At 41.0% G+C, this 18,847-nt stretch overlaps 5 protein-coding genes across 5 annotated transcripts; 3 read left to right on the forward strand and 2 right to left on the reverse strand.

The window, feature by feature from the left end:
* Positions 1–91: 91 nt before the first annotated feature.
* On the forward strand, positions 92–506 carry LOC117381205 (histone H2A-like). The gene has a single exon (XM_033978107.2). It carries the CDS (start codon positions 116–118, stop codon positions 491–493), a length of 378 nt encoding a protein of 125 aa, XP_033833998.1. The 5' UTR covers positions 92–115; the 3' UTR covers positions 494–506.
* An 819-nt stretch (positions 507–1,325) lies between these two features.
* Positions 1,326–1,718, forward strand: LOC117381206 (histone H2B 1/2-like). The gene has a single exon (XM_033978109.2). The coding sequence runs from the start codon at positions 1,337–1,339 to the stop codon at positions 1,709–1,711; it is 375 nt and encodes a 124-aa protein (XP_033834000.1). The 5' UTR covers positions 1,326–1,336; the 3' UTR covers positions 1,712–1,718.
* Positions 1,719–2,854: 1,136 nt separating this feature from the next.
* Positions 2,855–3,173, forward strand: LOC117381212 (histone H4). The gene has a single exon (XM_033978115.2). The coding sequence runs from the start codon at positions 2,858–2,860 to the stop codon at positions 3,167–3,169; it is 312 nt and encodes a 103-aa protein (XP_033834006.1). The 5' UTR covers positions 2,855–2,857; the 3' UTR covers positions 3,170–3,173.
* Positions 3,174–7,552: 4,379 nt separating this feature from the next.
* Positions 7,553–17,446, reverse strand: LOC117381501 (uncharacterized). The gene is made up of 4 exons (XM_033978479.2): positions 17,138–17,446; positions 15,643–16,022; positions 9,179–9,251; positions 7,553–7,970 (listed from the first exon to the last, which is right to left on the reverse strand). The coding sequence occupies exons 1-4, from the start codon at positions 17,444–17,446 to the stop codon at positions 7,617–7,619; spliced, it is 1,116 nt and encodes a 371-aa protein (XP_033834370.1). The 3' UTR covers positions 7,553–7,616.
* LOC117381209 (histone H2B 1/2-like) lies at positions 15,630–16,013 on the reverse strand. Its single transcript, XM_033978111.2, has one exon. The coding sequence runs from the start codon at positions 16,011–16,013 to the stop codon at positions 15,639–15,641; it is 375 nt and encodes a 124-aa protein (XP_033834002.1). The 3' UTR covers positions 15,630–15,638.
* Positions 17,447–18,847: the final 1,401 nt, after the last annotated feature.

Below are 18,847 nucleotides of genomic sequence, written 5' to 3' on the forward strand. Positions count from 1 at the left end.
CTCATTGGAGGATTCTCTCTCCGACGGACCAATCAGCGCTGAGCAGGGCCTTTATAACTCCACTGAGCGGAGCAGTGACACAGTTGATTCTTCTGAAGTCTCAAACGCGCTGATCATGTCTGGACGTGGAAAAGGCGCCGGTAAAGCCCGAGCTAAGGCAAAGAGCCGCTCCTCCAGAGCCGGGCTGCAGTTCCCCGTGGGCCGTGTGCACAGGCTGCTGAGGAAAGGAAACTACGCTGAGCGCGTGGGAGCCGGAGCCCCCGTGTATCTGGCCGCAGTGCTCGAGTACTTGACTGCTGAGATTCTGGAGTTGGCCGGAAACGCCGCCAGAGACAACAAGAAAACCCGAATCATCCCCCGGCACCTGCAGCTGGCCGTCCGCAACGACGAGGAGCTCAACAAACTGCTGGGAGGAGTGACCATCGCCCAGGGAGGAGTGCTCCCCAACATCCAGGCCGTGCTCCTGCCCAAGAAGACCGAGAAGGCCAAGTAAACAAACCACCCCCCACCAAATCAACAACACAACGGCTCTTTTAAGAGCCACCCACTCCTGAAAGACGCACTTTCTAATGTTAACGTCTAACATGTTTAAATGTTGTAAAATTATTTTAAGTCCTTTAGGCGGACTCCATCTAGCTCCTGATACTTTCTATGTAAATATGTTCATGGGTACAACATTAAAGGCGCTGTGTAGAAAATTTTCCCACGTATTTAGGCGAGAAATCTTGTCTAGATAAGTACAGTCAGGAACTGCTTATAAGCCTCACGAAGTGTGTGGCATGCTAGTTGTGATGCCTAAAATGAAGATAATTGAATACCTTTGGACCACTGCAACCTGTTGAAGTTTAATTTGTTCTATTTTTAAGACTAAAGGCCTTTAAAATAAATACTAGTTCTGAAATCGAGAAGGTGGAGTAATAGTTAAGTGTTCTCCTTTAAGTTAGCGGGACACGGACAACCCCATGAGGACGAAGTCCAGCATTAGTTACATGTTTATTTGGTCTGGATCATATTCACGTTCATTTTCCATAATGAACGTTCATAATGTATTAGATTTTTTTTAAATATCTCTAAATCAGTCATCATTGAATCCTGTTTGGAGGCTGTTACATCTGAAGATACAGAGCACAGTTTCCCCTTAATGTCAACATTAAAAGAAACAAAATTATTCTACTGTGTATTTTCACGTTCAGACAAAAGTGACGTAAACGAGAGCGGTGTAATATTTAACCAATCAGATTTGAGGACCTGCGCAGCTGCTTTACATGAGGCGGGTATAAATAGAGCGGACAGGCGGTGGGTGAGACACTCGTTCGTCTGTCCTCAGAAGAACATCATGCCTGATCCAGCAAAGACCGCGCCCAAGAAGGGCTCAAAGAAAGCCGTGACCAAAACGGCCGGGAAAGGCGGAAAGAAGAAGAGAAAGACCAGGAAGGAGAGCTACGCCATCTACGTGTACAAGGTGCTGAAGCAGGTCCACCCCGACACCGGCATCTCCTCCAAGGCCATGAGCATCATGAACTCCTTCGTCAACGACATCTTCGAGAGGATCGGCGGAGAGGCCTCCCGCCTGGCGCACTACAACAAGCGCTCCACCATCACCTCCAGGGAGATCCAGACCGCCGTGCGCCTCCTGCTGCCCGGAGAGCTGGCCAAGCACGCCGTGTCCGAGGGAACCAAGGCCGTCACCAAGTACACCAGCTCTAAGTAAACTGCGCCTGCGCAGACCAACAAAACAAAGGCCCTTCTCAGGGCCACCCACATCTGATAAAGAGCCGATTCTACTCTAATGTTCAGACTGTACATTGAATACTGTTCTATGGTGTCGTCCACCTCTGGGCTGTTAATTAAATTAAATCTTCATGTTCTTACTGTTCACTGGAGTTTACCAATTCCGGGACAAATTTGTAGTGCTGGAGATGAAACTTGAAAGTCCCGGTTCTAGTCAGTTGTGAACCTTCATGCCACAAATTGTATTTTAAAGTTCTGGTTCACAATGGTATAAAATGGGATCGACATGTGCTACTATTGTCCAACCCAAACTACAGAAGAGTGAGCATCTCCCCTGCACTAACTCGCATGAATAAATTAAAACTACAAAACTATCACAAGTAAAATTAAATTACAGATGTAAATAAAGGCAAAAATAACAAAAGACACTTTAATCATGGCTTACAGTACATACTGACTTTCCAATACTGGATTTACAGAGGCTGCTGTCAAACCCTAAATTTATACCAGGGGCAAATGTCACACAAAGAAGAAACAAAAACACACAAGTGTCTGGAGGACCAAGGCTGTGCTGTAAATCAAACGCCACATATGAGCAAAACTGTAATAAACAGAAGCACCACTTTGTGTAATTACACACATATGTATGATATGAACCGTCACACACAAACTGATAAAACCCAAACAAGCCTTGATCAGTCTGGATTTAGTCTGAACCAGTTCAACCCTGTCAGAACCCGTCCGAACTGAGCCTGAACTAACCAGTCATGTCAGAAAAAACATGCAAATTAATCTCCCTTTTTCATAAGTTAAATGCTTTTTATCTTATCCTGGATGGTGTCCCTCTTTAACTGAACCGGACTGTGAGGCCCGATGTCTGTAGAAGAAAATATCTGCAGTTTTACTTTTATACTATGAACACAATTGTGCGCTTAAATTAGTATTTTTAACAAATAAAAAACATCTATTGTTTCTGCTGTGGACAGTTGAGATGGCCCTCTCTCTGGCACGTGCACACTGGTGAAACAACGGCCCCGCCCACAGACTGACTTCTCCAACGTCCGCAAAAGCCACATAACACCAGCGGCGCAGCTCAGTGCGCGTCATTTACAAACCAACTGCAAACATGAGCGGCCGTGGAAAAGGAGGCAAAGGACTCGGGAAAGGAGGCGCCAAGCGTCACCGTAAAGTTCTCCGTGACAACATCCAGGGCATCACCAAACCCGCCATCCGCCGTCTGGCTCGTCGCGGCGGTGTGAAGCGTATCTCCGGTCTGATCTACGAGGAGACCCGCGGAGTGCTCAAGGTGTTTCTGGAGAACGTGATCCGTGACGCAGTGACGTACACCGAGCACGCCAAGAGGAAGACCGTGACCGCCATGGACGTGGTGTACGCCCTGAAGAGACAGGGCCGCACTCTGTACGGCTTCGGAGGTTAAACACCTGAACCCCAACACAACGGCTCTTTTAAGAGCCACCACCTCATGTCAAGAAAAGACTTCATACTATTGTCAAAGTTTGAGCCCACGTTTGTCATAAGTGACAGGTCAAATTAAGATAAATTATAACACTCCAAACACACTTTGAGTTTAAAATTCCCATGTGATTGTTGAGACGAATAAGGTTTTGTCTTGCTAAAGACTTGTGGGCTTGGAGCTGAGGCAGAGTTTGAACTGATGACCTGCACACAGAGGAAGAGATGACAACTATATGCTGAAAATCGGAAAAGTTTTTATTGTGTCAGAATTGGTATTGAGTTTCAAGTTTATTCCTTAGTTTCAAAATCAAGTTTGAAATGTTACACTAGTGACTGACTACACTAGTTCACCTTATGTAGTTTGTTCTCACAGTAATAAACCCTGTAATAACACTCCCATTGGTCATCAGGAAGTACAAGCAGTATGAGCAGTATTCATTGGAAACAAATCACAGGAAAAATACTATATTGTGGATATGTGAAATATTCCATGTAAATGTTTTAAACTTATGCAACGCTTATAGAATATTTCAATTAGGTAAGCTAAACAGACAACAGTCTCTTAAGTAATCAAAGTGTTCTTACTGAAGTAGTCTAGATCAGGGTCAAACACATTTTGACTGAGGGCCACATCAGCAAAATGTCTGCTCTCCAAGGGCCAGATGTAAAATAAATAAATCAACTCTTTCTGTATTTATTACTTATTCAAGTTCCTGATAAACTGAGATTTTAAGACCATCATACCTTTTAATTTACCCTGTTGAGGGCCACATTTGGCCCGTGGGCCTTGAGTTTGACATGTGGTCTAGATCATACTGTCCAGTCCAGATGGGTGTGTGTGTTGTATCGATGTGTGTGTTGTATCGATGTGTGTGTTGTATCGATGTGTGTGTTGACGTGGTGACGTTCGAAGCCTCGGGGAGCGGCCGCACCACGTGACTGATTCAGGAAATGATTTGCAGGTTTGGAGCATGATTCAAAATAAAAGAGTGAAACGCAATGGATTCCCCCTCACATTTTGTGTATTTGGGTTATTGCGCTTCTTTTGGCGTTCTACTTGAGCTTTTTTTTTTTTTTTTTTTTTTTGGCGATGGAACCATCAAGAAAGAGGAGATTTTCCCCCGTTTGGGAGCATTTTGAGCTGATCTCACCTCAGAAGGTAAAGCACTGCAATAATTATGTAATAATCGATTACACAAATATGACAGCACAGTGTATCATTGTTCACATTTCCCTTTTCTGAATACTTCTGAATACTTGTTTTTTAAGGTGAAGTGTCTGGTGTGTTACAACAATAACACCTCATCCATGCACCATGAGCCTTACAGAGGCCCCGGCTCAGGTCGGACATTTATATTCATGATTATAATTGATAGTCCTACAATTACACTGGATATTTTTATTGCACACTTTGTTAATTTGTTTAATTTGTATTTGCATTAAATTTACAAACTATGACATATGTATATGTAATTCCATTTATCTGAGGAGGTTTGGCTGAGGTGTTGGTGGATTTGGTGATGGAGGATTCCCAGCTCTTTGACATTGTGGAGGGCAGTGGGTTCAGAGGTTTGTAAAAGCTTTGGGCCCTTCCTCTGTTCTACCCACACGGCAGGTTTGTGAACACATGAAGCACCATTTCATCAGATTATACATTTCAATATTGTACTTTCTTTTTAGACTTTGAAAGCCACGGTGGAGAAGAGGTACAAGGGCCAGGAGAAAACCAAAGCCTTTGTGGTGAAGGGTATGTCAAGTAATAAAGCTTCTAAGTTGCATTACAAATACATATATCAAAAATATTGAATGCATATTGATTGAATAAAGTTTCTTAGGGCCATCACATATACATATATATCTTTTGATACTGAAATCATATAAGTTTTGAATATTATTATGTAATCACCATTTTTATACTGAATTTATATATTCTTTGAATGTTGTATCTTTTTGGAGGTTGTCTAACAAGCACCAGACTAAAAGTTGAATACCATCTACTAACACTGAAATTAGGTTAAAGGTAAAACGTGAATTATGGGAGACAGTTGGTCCCTTGCAGAAACTCCTTTAACCGAGTTAAGGCAACATTGTAAGAGGTGAATCATGCTGTTTGACAGCTACCAATGTTTGAACTAGAAGATCTTGTAATAACACTGAAACTATGTTAAAGGCGACATGGTGTAATATGAATTGAGGGAAACTGTTGGGGTGTGTAGACGCTCCTTTACAGGGACAGGGCGGTCGGATGAGACTCAAGGCCGGAAAAATAGACTGGTGCAGCCCGGAGAGATGAGCGAGGCCGGAGGGAGGAACCTGGGTGACAACCTACTCAACATAATATTTGCATATTCATGTTTCATGTTATATTTTTATGTTACGGGGCCAGGGAAAAGCAGACAGACCGCCTGCTGCACACACGAGGGATAGATCACATGACCTCGGGTCCTGTATTAGATTGTAACTGTCAGGGGAATAAACTTTTGAGATTTGAACTGATCGAATCCAGTCGTCATTTTGATAGAACACGCCTAACAGTGGCTAAAGCATCTGCTGTTAGTTTGACGTCAGATATGTGGACCTCTGTCAACACTGACACTTATCCAGCTGTGACGTGTCGTTTTATTGATGAAGGCGTCTCTGCAGTCTGTCAGTCGTCCTGGAGGAGCAGCATTTCCCTGAGGCACACACTGCAGCAAATATGGCTAGAATAAATATTAGACTATGCTAGAATGGCTCTCATGTCTGAGTGGGGTGTAGCTGAAAAGGTGACATGTCTGGGGACTGATGGTGCTTGGGTCACACTGTCTGTGCGGCACATACTCTAAATCTGATGATAAAAAAACCCTCTTGACCAAAGTCCTGAATTGTCTGATATCCGGACTAACTGTTGTCAGATAGTTAACTATTTTAAGAGCAGCACAACTGCAAAGGTAAGCTCCTTATTTATAAAATATTTGTCTGCCTATGCATTGACACTTGCAATTTTGTTGGCTGTTTTATAGGAGAGACTAACACAAAGTTCAAATGGGCCTCCCGGTGCTTAAACTTATTTTGGTCGGTCTATGTACAGACCTCACCACTGTCAGCAGAACAATACAGCATTTTTAGCATTTTTACAGACTGAAAGTGTTAGCACCTTTAACTATGCTACAATCGAGGAGAAGAAGGTGTCCGGGTCAAAAGTGATTCCACTTTTATCCATGTTGCATCATTCTCTGGAAGAAGAGGAGATCCGGCTTATTCACACTCCTGAGAGTACATCTGTGGCTGAGTATCTGCAAAGAACAGCTGAAGAACAGCTGAAGAAGAGCGGAACAACCTCCAGTCAATGAGCATATTGTCTCTGGATACTCTGCTTGACCCAAGGTTAAAAAATAGGCTTCTTTAGCCCCAATGAAGCAGCAGAGGCAGAAAAAATGTGCTGCTATTATGAGGCGCACAGCGTCTTCATCTACTTCATCTCCATCATCATCTTCATCATCCTCAGAAGCTTCTCAGTCTGTGGCACAAGGTAATTAATATCTCCTAATTGTGCTAATATTTAGTCACTTACAGCCTGTTTGTTCTAGGAAGCAAAGGGTGGCATCATTTTGACACAATCCGGCCACAAGAACCACAAACGTCACTGCAAATGCAACAGTTGAGGTGTAAAAATACCTGGGGGCACCAAACGTTGCCAGAGTTGAACGTCGCCTTCAGTCCTGGGAAAGACAGAAATGTGCAAATTTGTACAAACTCGATCTCATTTCTGTGCACTCCTGCATCATCAGTACCATGTGAAAGAGTTTTTACAAAGGGCAGGAGAAATCCTCTGAAAAAAACAAACAAAAAACGCCTAAGTCCAAATACTTTAGAAAAAATAGTATTTTAAATAAAAACGAATAAATTAATTTTTGTCTTTATTACACATATTCACTTGTTGCATAAGCACAGACAAAGTAACACAAGCACAATTTACATCACAACTCTCCAAATTCTCAATTTTTCTTCAGACCCCACCTTTTTATTGTAAGCACCAGCGTGTTATACACGTTTGTGTCCACATGATGGCGTAGTGGAGCAAATAAAGCGCCTTGAAGCCTCCACTCGCAGGTGAAGCTTTTGGCTGTGATGCTTCTTCCCGCCATCACTAAAGTTCAAACAACTCAGAAGTTAAATTACAACAATCTTTAAGCTTCAGTTTGGTGTCGCAAGAGAAAAAAAATTCAAACTCAGTTTCAACATGTGACTGGTGAGTCCATAATGAACGTTCTACATTAGTTGAAGAAACATGTTAAATTTTAGAAGTGATTATTAATTAGGACTAATATTTAATATTTAACTTAAACTAAATAACTGTTGAAGTTTGCGCTTTAGAGCCGGTGGATGGCTCTTAAAAGAGCCGTTGGTGTCGTTCAGGTCAGTATCGTTTAACCTCCGAAGCCGTACAGAGTGCGGCCCTGTCTCTTCAGGGCGTACACCACGTCCATGGCGGTCACGGTCTTCCTCTTGGCGTGCTCGGTGTACGTCACTGCGTCACGGATCACGTTCTCCAGAAACACCTTGAGCACTCCGCGGGTCTCCTCGTAGATCAGACCGGAGATACGCTTCACACCGCCGCGACGAGCCAGACGGCGGATGGCGGGTTTGGTGATGCCCTGGATGTTGTCACGGAGAACTTTACGGTGACGCTTGGCGCCTCCTTTCCCGAGTCCTTTGCCTCCTTTTCCACGGCCGCTCATGTTTGCAGTTGATTCGTAAATGACGCGCACTGAGCTGCGCCGCTGGTGTTATGTGGCTTTTGCGGACGTTGGAGAAGTCAGTCTGTGGGCGGGGCCGTTGTTTCACCAGTGTGCACGTGCCAGAGAGAGGGCCATCTCAACTGTCCACAGCAGAAACAATAGTCCTTAAAAATAAATTAAACACACATGGTACAACATGGTGTCCAAGTAATAAAACAGATATTTTCTTCTACACGCAGGACCCTGTACCACTTAAGACCCTCTTTAAATAATCAGAATCAGAATCACTTTTATTGATCCCCGAAGGGAAATTCTCTTAGTTAACAGATGCCACAACCACAGGATAGAATTAAGAATAAAAATAAAAAGTCAGTGTTAAACAAAATAAATAAATAGATCATCTCACAAAATCACACACTATTTACATCTATGTACAAAATGGAATATTGGAGTATTGAAGTGTTTGGTTACAGAACGGAGCCTAAATAAACCAGCCTGTTTGATTGGACGAGTCCAGATACATACTCAGAACTGTATCAAATATGCTGTTCTGTAATACTGTTCCGTAATATTGCTTTAAAGGGGTGTCAAACACCGAAGGCCACATTAGCAAAAAGTAGTACATCTGGCCCTTTGAGGTCAGCCATTTTACCTAATTAACCGATTCTGTATTTATTACTTATTACTTATAAGTACTTCACCCAAGTGTATCATCATTCTACTACAGAGTAAGAGCAGATGAAGGGGTTGAAAACCTTGGAATAGCACGGTGCATGTTCTCAGCTTTGTCTCTGGGAAAAGCGTAAATAACCAGAGGTAATTTACACTTTAAGTAATTACAGCCCTTGTATTAACTGACTATAGCCCTAATAAATAAAATGTCAAAATAATTTCAGAATAGAGCGATTGTGGAGGGATGTGTGGATGGCTGTCACACAAATATATTATGAGGTTATGAGATTGCCAACCCTTACCACATGTATTGTGTTCATCATTCAGGCGAGGTAAAAAAAACATAGTGATCTTGCCAAATTCACTGATGGGTGGAACAACCATCCACTGCGCACAGAACAAAACCTCTCCCCCAATCAGCTTTGGGCCATGGCCCATATTCAGAGTCCAGTTATGGACCCAGAACTCCCACAGGAGGTAAAAAAAAAAAAACAGCCCTAAATTTGTAAATGTGTTTCTCAAAAACTGTCAAAACTATTTCCTTTGTCTTACAGCTCGATGGGGTCGATTCTGTTCACTGGGAGGATGTGGGCATTCCCGCTGAATCCCGTTGTGGAATTGAGGTTCCTGAGATTCTGATCCCATTTACACCTGAGGAAATGGAACAGCTGCAAAGAAATATTGATCCTCGAGGACCATCTCAGTGCTTCAGGAAAAGACATTTGAACGTGGTGCAATACATGCATCAATTTTAACTTTGTGCATGCCCTTATTTGTATTTGTATTTATTCAGTGTGTTTATGTTGCACTTTTTCACCGAAGCAAGTTCCTAGTTTGTGAACTGTGTTCACAGACTATGGCAGTAAAAGTCTTCTGATTCTGATTTTTGGGAAACTGAAAATGTCTTCAGCTACACAAAATCAAAAGTGGTACAAGTGCTTAGAGGGTATTTTAATTCTGTGTGGTATAAACTGCTAACACAAGTAACCATGTTACCTTCTATTCTTCTGAAAATACTATATTCACTGAAAACAATTCTGTAAGTTTCATTTTCGTTTATAGCACCATCACTACACAATCGACAAACATCCCAAAACTACCTGAACCTACTGCACATCAGGTTTGTCAAGTTGCTGTGTGCAGTTTTGTTTATTTATGGAGTGATGTCACGTGGGAGCATGGGTGATGTAGGCGTGTGGGCGGAGCCTCGTACAGAATCTTACAGCGAACTGTAAGAGGGTTCGATTAGGACCCAAGAAATCACTAAATTACTGAAACATGCATGGATGACATCTAAAACGTTGTTTTGCAGCATTTTATTTGGGTGGTGGTTTTAATTGTGGTGTTTTTTTTTAAGGTCCTAATCACACAAAATGGATGGTGAGCTTTTAGTCGTGTTATAATGTTTGTACTTCATCAAAAACAGACCTGGATTTTATTTGGGCTGTCAGAAGTATTAAAACTCAAATCAAATCTGTAAAAGAACACATTGAAGAAATTACTGTCACTCAAATAAAAAAAACTTATAAATCAGTTTGTTTTAAAAAATGCAATTGGAATCAAATCTATTTTTTAGTATCTACAATCAAGAGAGAAGATGTTTATATTATGACAAAATGAATTACTGTACCAGTCACTTTAAACGTTTAAGTTATAGAACAGGACATCAGCGGCTGTAGGTGCAAATATGTGTTTCCAAATCGCACAGCAAGTGATAGCACATGTTTGAATTCACTGTATGTGAGCATATGTGCAACTGGGAATGTTCTGGTATTAGTGTATGCACTAACTACAGGAAAGCAGATTTCATGATCTTGTTGGCAGAAATGGTCAAACTTGACATGAATCTCACATGTTTCTTTCACTGGGCAGTACTTTGTGTGCTTGGCCTGTCCATTGTACCAAGGCTGGCACTGTGAGTGGTTTGGAGTTTCTTCAGTGTCTTCTTCACTTTATGTAAACGATAAACATTTTATTTACTATTAGATGAGGTCCCTGGACACACTGACCAACCTGACAAACACAAATGCACTGGTCTCTTACCATCTTCCAGTTCTTAAAGATAATCCTGGAAGTGGTTAATAATGTCTTGCTCAAGAGTCCGTTTTGTTGAGCCTTCCTCACTGAACTCGGGTTTGCAGCTTTCCATAATAAAGTTGGCATCAGGCTAGACAAGAATAGCAAAATACATAAGTAATATATTGATAAACGTATTACCATTTTTAAAAAGTGAACCTTGTTATCCTCAAGAGGAACAAAAAGAGGGCGACATAGATCCATATTATTTTTCATTAAATGTATAAAGTTGTACAACTGCAAGCCTTTTCCAAGCTGGTCTAGTGAGGGCAGAAGTTGGGCCAAAGAGTGAAGGCTGATAGTTCTAAAAATATAGATCAACAACAGTACAACAACGACAATGTCAGTTTGAGTATGAGAGATAAATGCAACTACTATTACCTTATTATGGTGTCCTTTTTATCCGTGTTTATCAGACCCGTATGTCCACAAGCTAACAGATAATCTGACAGACCAAGGAGTTCTGCACTTGCAAAAGAGAAAAGAACAACTATCATATTTTGCAGTACCGATGCATGGTGTGTGTGTGTGTGTGTGTGTGTGTGTGTGTGTGTGTGTGTGTGTGTGAAAAGACCTTCTCAATTAAATCCTTTGCCTCTGAATCAGTGACATCATCTGCGGTTCATCTGGACGGCCTTGTGTCAGGCTCAGGGCCATGATTTCCCCAAAGCTCCTATATAGAAACACAAATGCTGTTACAATGGTGTTAAACAAACTAAGTTCCTTTGTATCTGGAAAAGGACACAAAACATGCTTCATTGAAGGAATTCGTCAACGTGACCCAACTGTGTCCACAAATATGAAGTAAAATTCAAATCAAATGTAACTTTCACGGATAATGATCGTAATACTGATTTATTCTCAATTACAAAAACATCAGACATTTGTTTATGTTATAATCTGGCGTTCAATCAGAAAGCAGAATGAGTCTCATTTTTGTTACTAATTTCCACTAATATGTTTTTTAAAACTAGTGCACAGGCTACATAGAATTCATTTAATATCTGTTATATAATATTGATTTGTTCACAAACTATGCACAATAACTTAAATCCCCACAGATAGTTCTGACCAAGCCCAGCTCAAGATCTGGAGAGGGGTCTCTGAGCACTGCACCGGGGTGTAATACTTTTTAGAAAGTATCGAGTATAGAGTCTTACTTAATATTGTATAGAAGATTTAGAAATGTCACTTTATGTCATAAATTAATGGTGACCTTTTCAGGAGGCAAAACATCCACATCTGGTGGGACATATGCCAAATCACTCATCCTTGGATTCCTAGAAGTTAAAAAACAAAACAAAAATTATACTGAATGAAAAAATGTATCAGCTGCAAAGTCGCTGAAGTAAATTACATCAAGTTCCTGATTGGGCTCCTCGTCTTCACTGGGAGTTTCATCACACACTGCAACATGCTCAGCCAAACATGTCAGAGGCATCTGTAAATTGCACTTGCTGCAATTTCCTTTAGGCATGTTCTGAAACTCCTTGGAGCTTAGAGGCAATGGTGTCAAATCCAGATGTTTTTGGAGTGGCTCTATAAAAAGGGTAGATTTGCCACAGTTACTTGCCCCAGTGTCCCCTCTGCCTCTGGTGTCACAACTGATAAAGGCCTTTGTCCACATCCACCTGTAAGAACATCTCAATAAAAAGAACTGTGTTTCAAACCACCATATATATATATATATATATATATATATATATATATATATATATATATATATATATATATATATATATATATATATATAAAATTACCCACAGCTTTGTAGAAAAGCCACCCCCCTTCAAGATCCCACAGTTTTGGGTATTCCAGGCAGAGCATCTCATAACTATAAAAAGAATTACTTTATATATACTTTTTAAATTATATATATATATATATATATATATATATATATATATATATATATATATATATATATTATAATTGAGTTGATTTAATTGAAAAGGTCAAAGTGCGTGCCGTACTGAGACTGTTTGCTGTAAATATTGTGTTGGACGAGTGGTGGTTTTAATTGTAGTGTGTTTTTTTAAGGTCCTAATCACACAAAATGGATGGTGAGCTTTTAGTCGTGTTATAATGTTTGTACCTCATCAAAAACAGACCTGGAGTTATTTTTTATTTCATTCACACATGTAACACTCCATTATTAGTCTCCATCTCCAAAGCCCAGAATGCTCTGTTCCCCCTTGTGATGTCATGTAGTGCTAGTTTTCAAGTCTTTTTTTGGTTCTAGTGAAGGTGTGTGCAGTTTAAACACAAAGTGGAGCACTTCCTGTATTACCAGATGACATCACAAGGTGGAACAGAGTGTTTTCTGTTTGAGAGAAGAACTCAGTGTTAAACATGTGAGAATGAAACAAAACACAACTCCAGGTCTGTTTGTGATGAGGAAACATTACATCACAGATCAGAGTAGAGTAATATGAGCCTTTGGTTAAATGTAGTTAATTCAGTTTAATGCTGCAATCCACTCACCGGCATCTCCACACGGTCCAGACAAAAGGGGGCGTGCCCTATGTCGGCCATTTTTATTGGCTTGGGTGTGGTCATGGGCCATGTGGAGGGGGGAACTGGTTTAAGTTTGTTTATTTCTAATGTTGTACCCAGAGCCGGGGGTATTTAATCAGGGCTAATTAGACATTAGGGAGAGACATCAGTGTAGCCAGGGCACACGTGGATTTTGTCCTTAGTTGTTTAAGTTTGTTATGTTGAGCACAGTTAATTTTTTGTAAGTATGTATTTTTATTTTTTTTTTTTTTTTGTCCACGGTGTACCACAACTAAATTTTGTTAAATGGGACTTACTTCGACCACTTCGGGCCAGTTTCCCCACAGAGCCCATCTGGATTATGAGTCGATGATCAAGTTTACTGCAGCTGCTTACTATTATTTCTATTATCAACTTGGAAAAAAATAAATAAATACTGTGTAGACAGACAGTCCCTTATGAAATGAATAAACCTATAAACACATTAGAACATTATAACAAACTTACCTCTGCACTGTGGCCATCTGTCACCTCCAAACTCCTTTTTCCCAGAATGAGTTTGAACTCATCCTTTGGTTCTGGGGTTTTAGTTGTATTTTTTGGGAGGAGGTAAAAACGGACAATCACCTCCGGCTTTTCTTTTTGCTACAAACCTGGATTTGCCACGGAATTTTGCAAATGCACCAGGAAAAGATCTAAAACAGTAATAATATGCATATTTGATCATTTAAGAAGGCGTCATGCAACATTTCCTTAGCAATGGCAACTGTATGCATTTACAAAAAAAATGTGCAAAATTGAGCCATTACATAATACATAAACTGGGCAATTCAAATCCTACAGCAGACAAACCTCATCATTTCCTGCAGCACAGACGGTCGTGGCTCATTGAATAACAGCCTTGAAGATGTAGCCTGGGTCTGAAGAGATGGAGTCTGTAGAGTTCTGTTTATCACAGTCATCAAATTTTGAGCAGTGCTCACTATTTCTCTCATAGATGTCTAGGAAAAACTAATTAAATACATTTTCAATCATCAACACAATGATGTTACATGTAGGCCTGTATAGTATGCATGATTCTACTCTTTTTACTCGTAAGTATTTTTAAATAAATTTCTTTGCTGTTCCTGCCTTTTTCTTCAAATTCCTTATTCCCTAAATACTATCCACTGTGATTTAAACTGCCCAAGTCTTATTTTTCTCATGTAACTCTGCACACTGTAAGGTGAAGTGGTAGTTAAAGCTACAAGTTCCACTGATAGTTATTTATCACATGATTCACATGCACGTGTCCTACTGTCTCATGCACAGTATTAATCCGTATTACATGTCGTTATCACGGATGTAGTTACGAAGAAGAACTACACTAAAGAAGAGATACATTACAGTCCGTGCACTATTACCTAATAAATCCATGACTCTTAAAAAAGTAATTAGCCTATGGCCTTACAGGCAGTACAAGTGTAGACGAAGCGCCACCTTGTGTCGATAAAAAATAACAGTAATAATAGCCTTGGTATATTACCAAAGGGGAGCCTTGACCTAGTTTATATTCTGACAATAGGCTATATATATATATATGAATCTAACTGTCGTGACCTGACACTGGGCTAAGTACATGGACGGCTGAGAGTTTGCACAAACACAAACACACTAACACGATAACATCATATGGCATAAAATAGGGATTTGGAAATTGTTTAGTGGTAATTTATGTGAAAAAAAAAAAAAAAATTAACTTACATGTGCGTTCTCCATACTGTCGTCCCAACAGCTCCGCGGGATTTATTTATTTTATTTAAATGAATGGACAAAAGCGATAGGCCTGTGTATAAATCAAGATAATTACACTAATGTAATTTAGAAAATAATCGTTTAATGTTGTAGTGCACAAATATATACTTTATAATACAAATTCATGGTATAGAACTTTGAGTTTTGTTTCAAATGCATGTAAAAAAATATGGTTTAATTCTTTATAATTATGGCTCCATTAAGTTTATGTTACACATTTTACCCCCAATAGATCCATGATTTTCCCTGATAACTTGAATTTGATCGTCTGTTCAAGTCTTGTTCTGATGACCTATTTCTGTTGAAGAAAAAATAACCAAAGCGGGCGCTCGCTGAAGAAAATAAAAACCGTAGCGCGCGGTCAGACACATGTGCTTTGCCTTCACATTTTCACCGCTCACTTTTAGGTACTGCGCCCTACGATTTCTGTATACGCTCCAAAGAGTCAAATGACGCTCTAAGACTCCACAGTAGGAGTTAAACGTGAAAACATCCACCACTAAACTTTTGAGTGAGCGTCCAACGCTGTAATTTGACCAAATTAAAGCATTTAAAAAAAATCTCAGTTCACTATTAAACAGTCGTTCAGTCTTAACACGTAGAATCGGCTCTTTATCAGATGTGGGTGGCCCTGAGAAGGGCCTTTGTTTTGTTGGTCTGCGCAGGCGCAGTTTACTTGGAGCTGGTGTACTTGGTGACGGCCTTGGTTCCCTCGGACACGGCGTGCTTGGCCAGCTCTCCGGGCAGCAGGAGGCGCACGGCGGTCTGGATCTCCCTGGAGGTGATGGTGGAGCGCTTGTTGTAGTGCGCCAGGCGGGAGGCCTCTCCGCCGATCCTCTCGAAGATGTCGTTGACGAAGGAGTTCATGATGCTCATGGCCTTGGAGGAGATGCCAGTGTCGGGGTGGACCTGCTTCAGCACTTTGTACACGTAGATGGCGTAGCTCTCCTTCCTGGTCTTTCTCTTCTTCTTTCCGCCTTTCCCGGCCGTTTTGGTCACGGCTTTCTTTGAGCCCTTCTTGGGCGCGGTCTTCGCTGGATCAGGCATTATGTTCTTCTGAGAACAGACGAACGAGTGTCTCACCCAGCGCCTGTCCGCTCTATTTATACCCGCCTCATGTAAAGCAGCTGCGCAGGTCCTCAAATCTCATTGGTCGAATCAGATATTTACGGTTTCTTAATTTCTGTCTTTCTTTCTTCCTTTCTCTCTTTTTTCTTTCTCTCTCATAAACGTCACTTTTCCCATAATTCACTGTTCTTCTCTTAAACCATAGACGCCTCCAAAATGTGAAGCACGTCTTGTGTTTGTAGTGATATTTGTGCACGTGCAGATTTTTACCTTCACAAATACAGTGTTTAGTGTTTTTAACAGCTGCTTTTCTAAAGTCACTGTCCAAACATTTCCTTTTTTCTCACATAATTAAAAAAATGCACAAAATGTGTCCACAAATAAAACTCTAAACGAAATAAGGCTCGAGCATATGAAACAAAGAGTGGCAGTTTCGTGCTCACTTCCTTCTCCGTTTGATTCATCTCTGTATATTGTAAAGAAAAAAATATATATAAATATATATTTTTATAGAAGCTCAAAAATGTTTTAATAATGAGGCAGAGTGAATGAGTCCAACAGCAAAAGGTTTAATTTAAATCTATTTTTTATTTTCTTATTGAACAAAGAGCAGAGGCTCCTCTCTTCTCATTGGCCCCGCGTGAGTCCAGGCGTCCAATCAGAGCGAGTCCAGTGACAAACTGACCATTTTACCATTTTCATTGATTTACGTTATTTTGTACATGTTCCATGTTCTTTGTACCTTCATATTGATCTGCCTGTTGGATGTGGAACATTTGCAGCTGTGTTGGTGAAAGGGTAAATAAATACATAAATTTTGTAAATAAAAACATGGTGTTTGCTGTTAAAAATCACTATGACTGAAACTACAGTATGAAACATTAACAGTGGAAATATAGCTCTCAGCTCAGTTTGTTAAAGTGTTTCAGAGGAGAGTGAAAGGCCCAATGAACAAGCATAAACTAAACTGAAACAAAAGTGTCAGGTGTGTGAGCCTCCACCATAAAGTAGACCAAAGCTTAAAAAGAACCACGTTGAAGTTTGCGCTAAAGAGCCGGTGGGTGGCTCTTAAAAGAGCCGTTGTGTTGGGGTTCAGGTGTTTAACCTCCGAAGCCGTACAGAGTGCGGCCCTGTCTCTTCAGGGCGTACACCACGTCCATGGCGGTCACGGTCTTCCTCTTGGCGTGCTCGGTGTACGTCACTGCGTCACGGATCACGTTCTCCAGAAACACCTTGAGCACTCCGCGGGTCTCTTCGTAGATCAGACCGGAGATACGCTTCACACCGCCGCGACGAGCCAGACGGCGGATGGCGGGTTTGGTGATGCCCTGGATGTTGTCACGGAGAACTTTACGGTGACGCTTAGCGCCTCCTTTCCCGAGTCCTTTGCCTCCTTTTCCGCGGCCGCTCATTTTCTCAGTTCACTGTTTCGTGATGAAGTAGCGCTCAAAAGGCGGTGCTGCTGGTTATGTTCCGCGTTGACGGACGTAAGTGAAAACAGACCAACTTGAAGCACAACTGCGCATGCGTGAGCGCTCCTACAGTTGTTCTATTTTCGGCCCTTGTTTAACATAACTCTTGAGATGTTAAATGAATTTTCTGTGCAGATTTCTTCTAAAGTGAGACACAGCTGTGAAAGAGGCGCTGGTGGAGCAGGTTATAGTGACTTTAGACCAGAGTTTACTTTGAAATGAACGGATCCAAAAGATTCTGAACCGACAAAGACCCATTCAAAAGACTTTCTCTTTTTAGATTTATTCGTATCACAGAAATCCATGTTAGAAAACTTAACACTAGCCCATATGAACGTGTTTTGTACAGTTATTAGAGGACGGAAATAGTTCTTTATTAAAGACTTAAATACATAATTAGGCTGGAGAAAATAGCATCAAAAATATAAAATATGAAAGGTCAGTTTGGTTTAATAAAACGCAAAATACTGCATGAATCTGAACTGCAGCTGGAAGATTGATTATTATTTGATTACATTTTATGTGTTTAGACTGTCTAAAAGCATTTTTTTTTTTCATTTTTGCTTCCTGATTAAAATGGATAGGAGAGAATATAAATGTCAAATCGATGGGTAGTAACATGGACTTGAATATTTCCCAAGGATCTGTGACTGAAAGTACCTGGGCTAACACTTGTGCTCCAATATGGACGATTACAACACATCATCAGTTAAAACATTAAACAAAAGAATCGTTTTATTATTTCAAAATTCTTCTAACACAAGTTTCTGTATTTTCACAAAGGCGTATTTCAGTTGACATTCTTGACCATCATCGTTTTACTTCTCGGCAATCGCTGGCAGCAAAGGGGCCTTAAACCGCCTGAAGTTTCTTGCGGTCGGTCGACATCCAGATCTCCACACTCGTACGACAGTTTGGCCGCCGTAAACGGTACTTCCTGTTTTTTTCTCCATACAAAGTGCATTTCCGTTGACGTGATCCGCTTGGTCAACCGTATCAGTCATTTTGCTGCTAACGTCTCGCTGCTGGTCTTTGAGGTCCTTTCGTTCAGATGACCCTGGATTCACGCGTTTGTTTTCGGTTGGTGAAGGTTCTTTGGGAGTGACTTGGTCGCTCATTTGCCACGTTTTATGGCGCCCTCCTCCTCGCAGGATTCGCGCCGCGGTGAGAAAAGGGTCCCCCGTGTTCTCGTTTTTAGAAGAGGTTGAGGTTTTCAAGGCGCTTTTTGGCTCTTTGTCCAGTTTGCCGTCCATGTTCAGCTCCTGCAGGACAAAAGAGAGCGTGATGACGACATACTCCCAGATGGGGGCGCAAGAGACAGTTTTACACTGAAGTTTAGTC

This window comes from Periophthalmus magnuspinnatus, chromosome 14, assembly GCF_009829125.3.
Source record: "Periophthalmus magnuspinnatus isolate fPerMag1 chromosome 14, fPerMag1.2.pri, whole genome shotgun sequence".
NCBI classification, from domain to species: domain Eukaryota; kingdom Metazoa; phylum Chordata; class Actinopteri; order Gobiiformes; family Gobiidae; genus Periophthalmus; species Periophthalmus magnuspinnatus.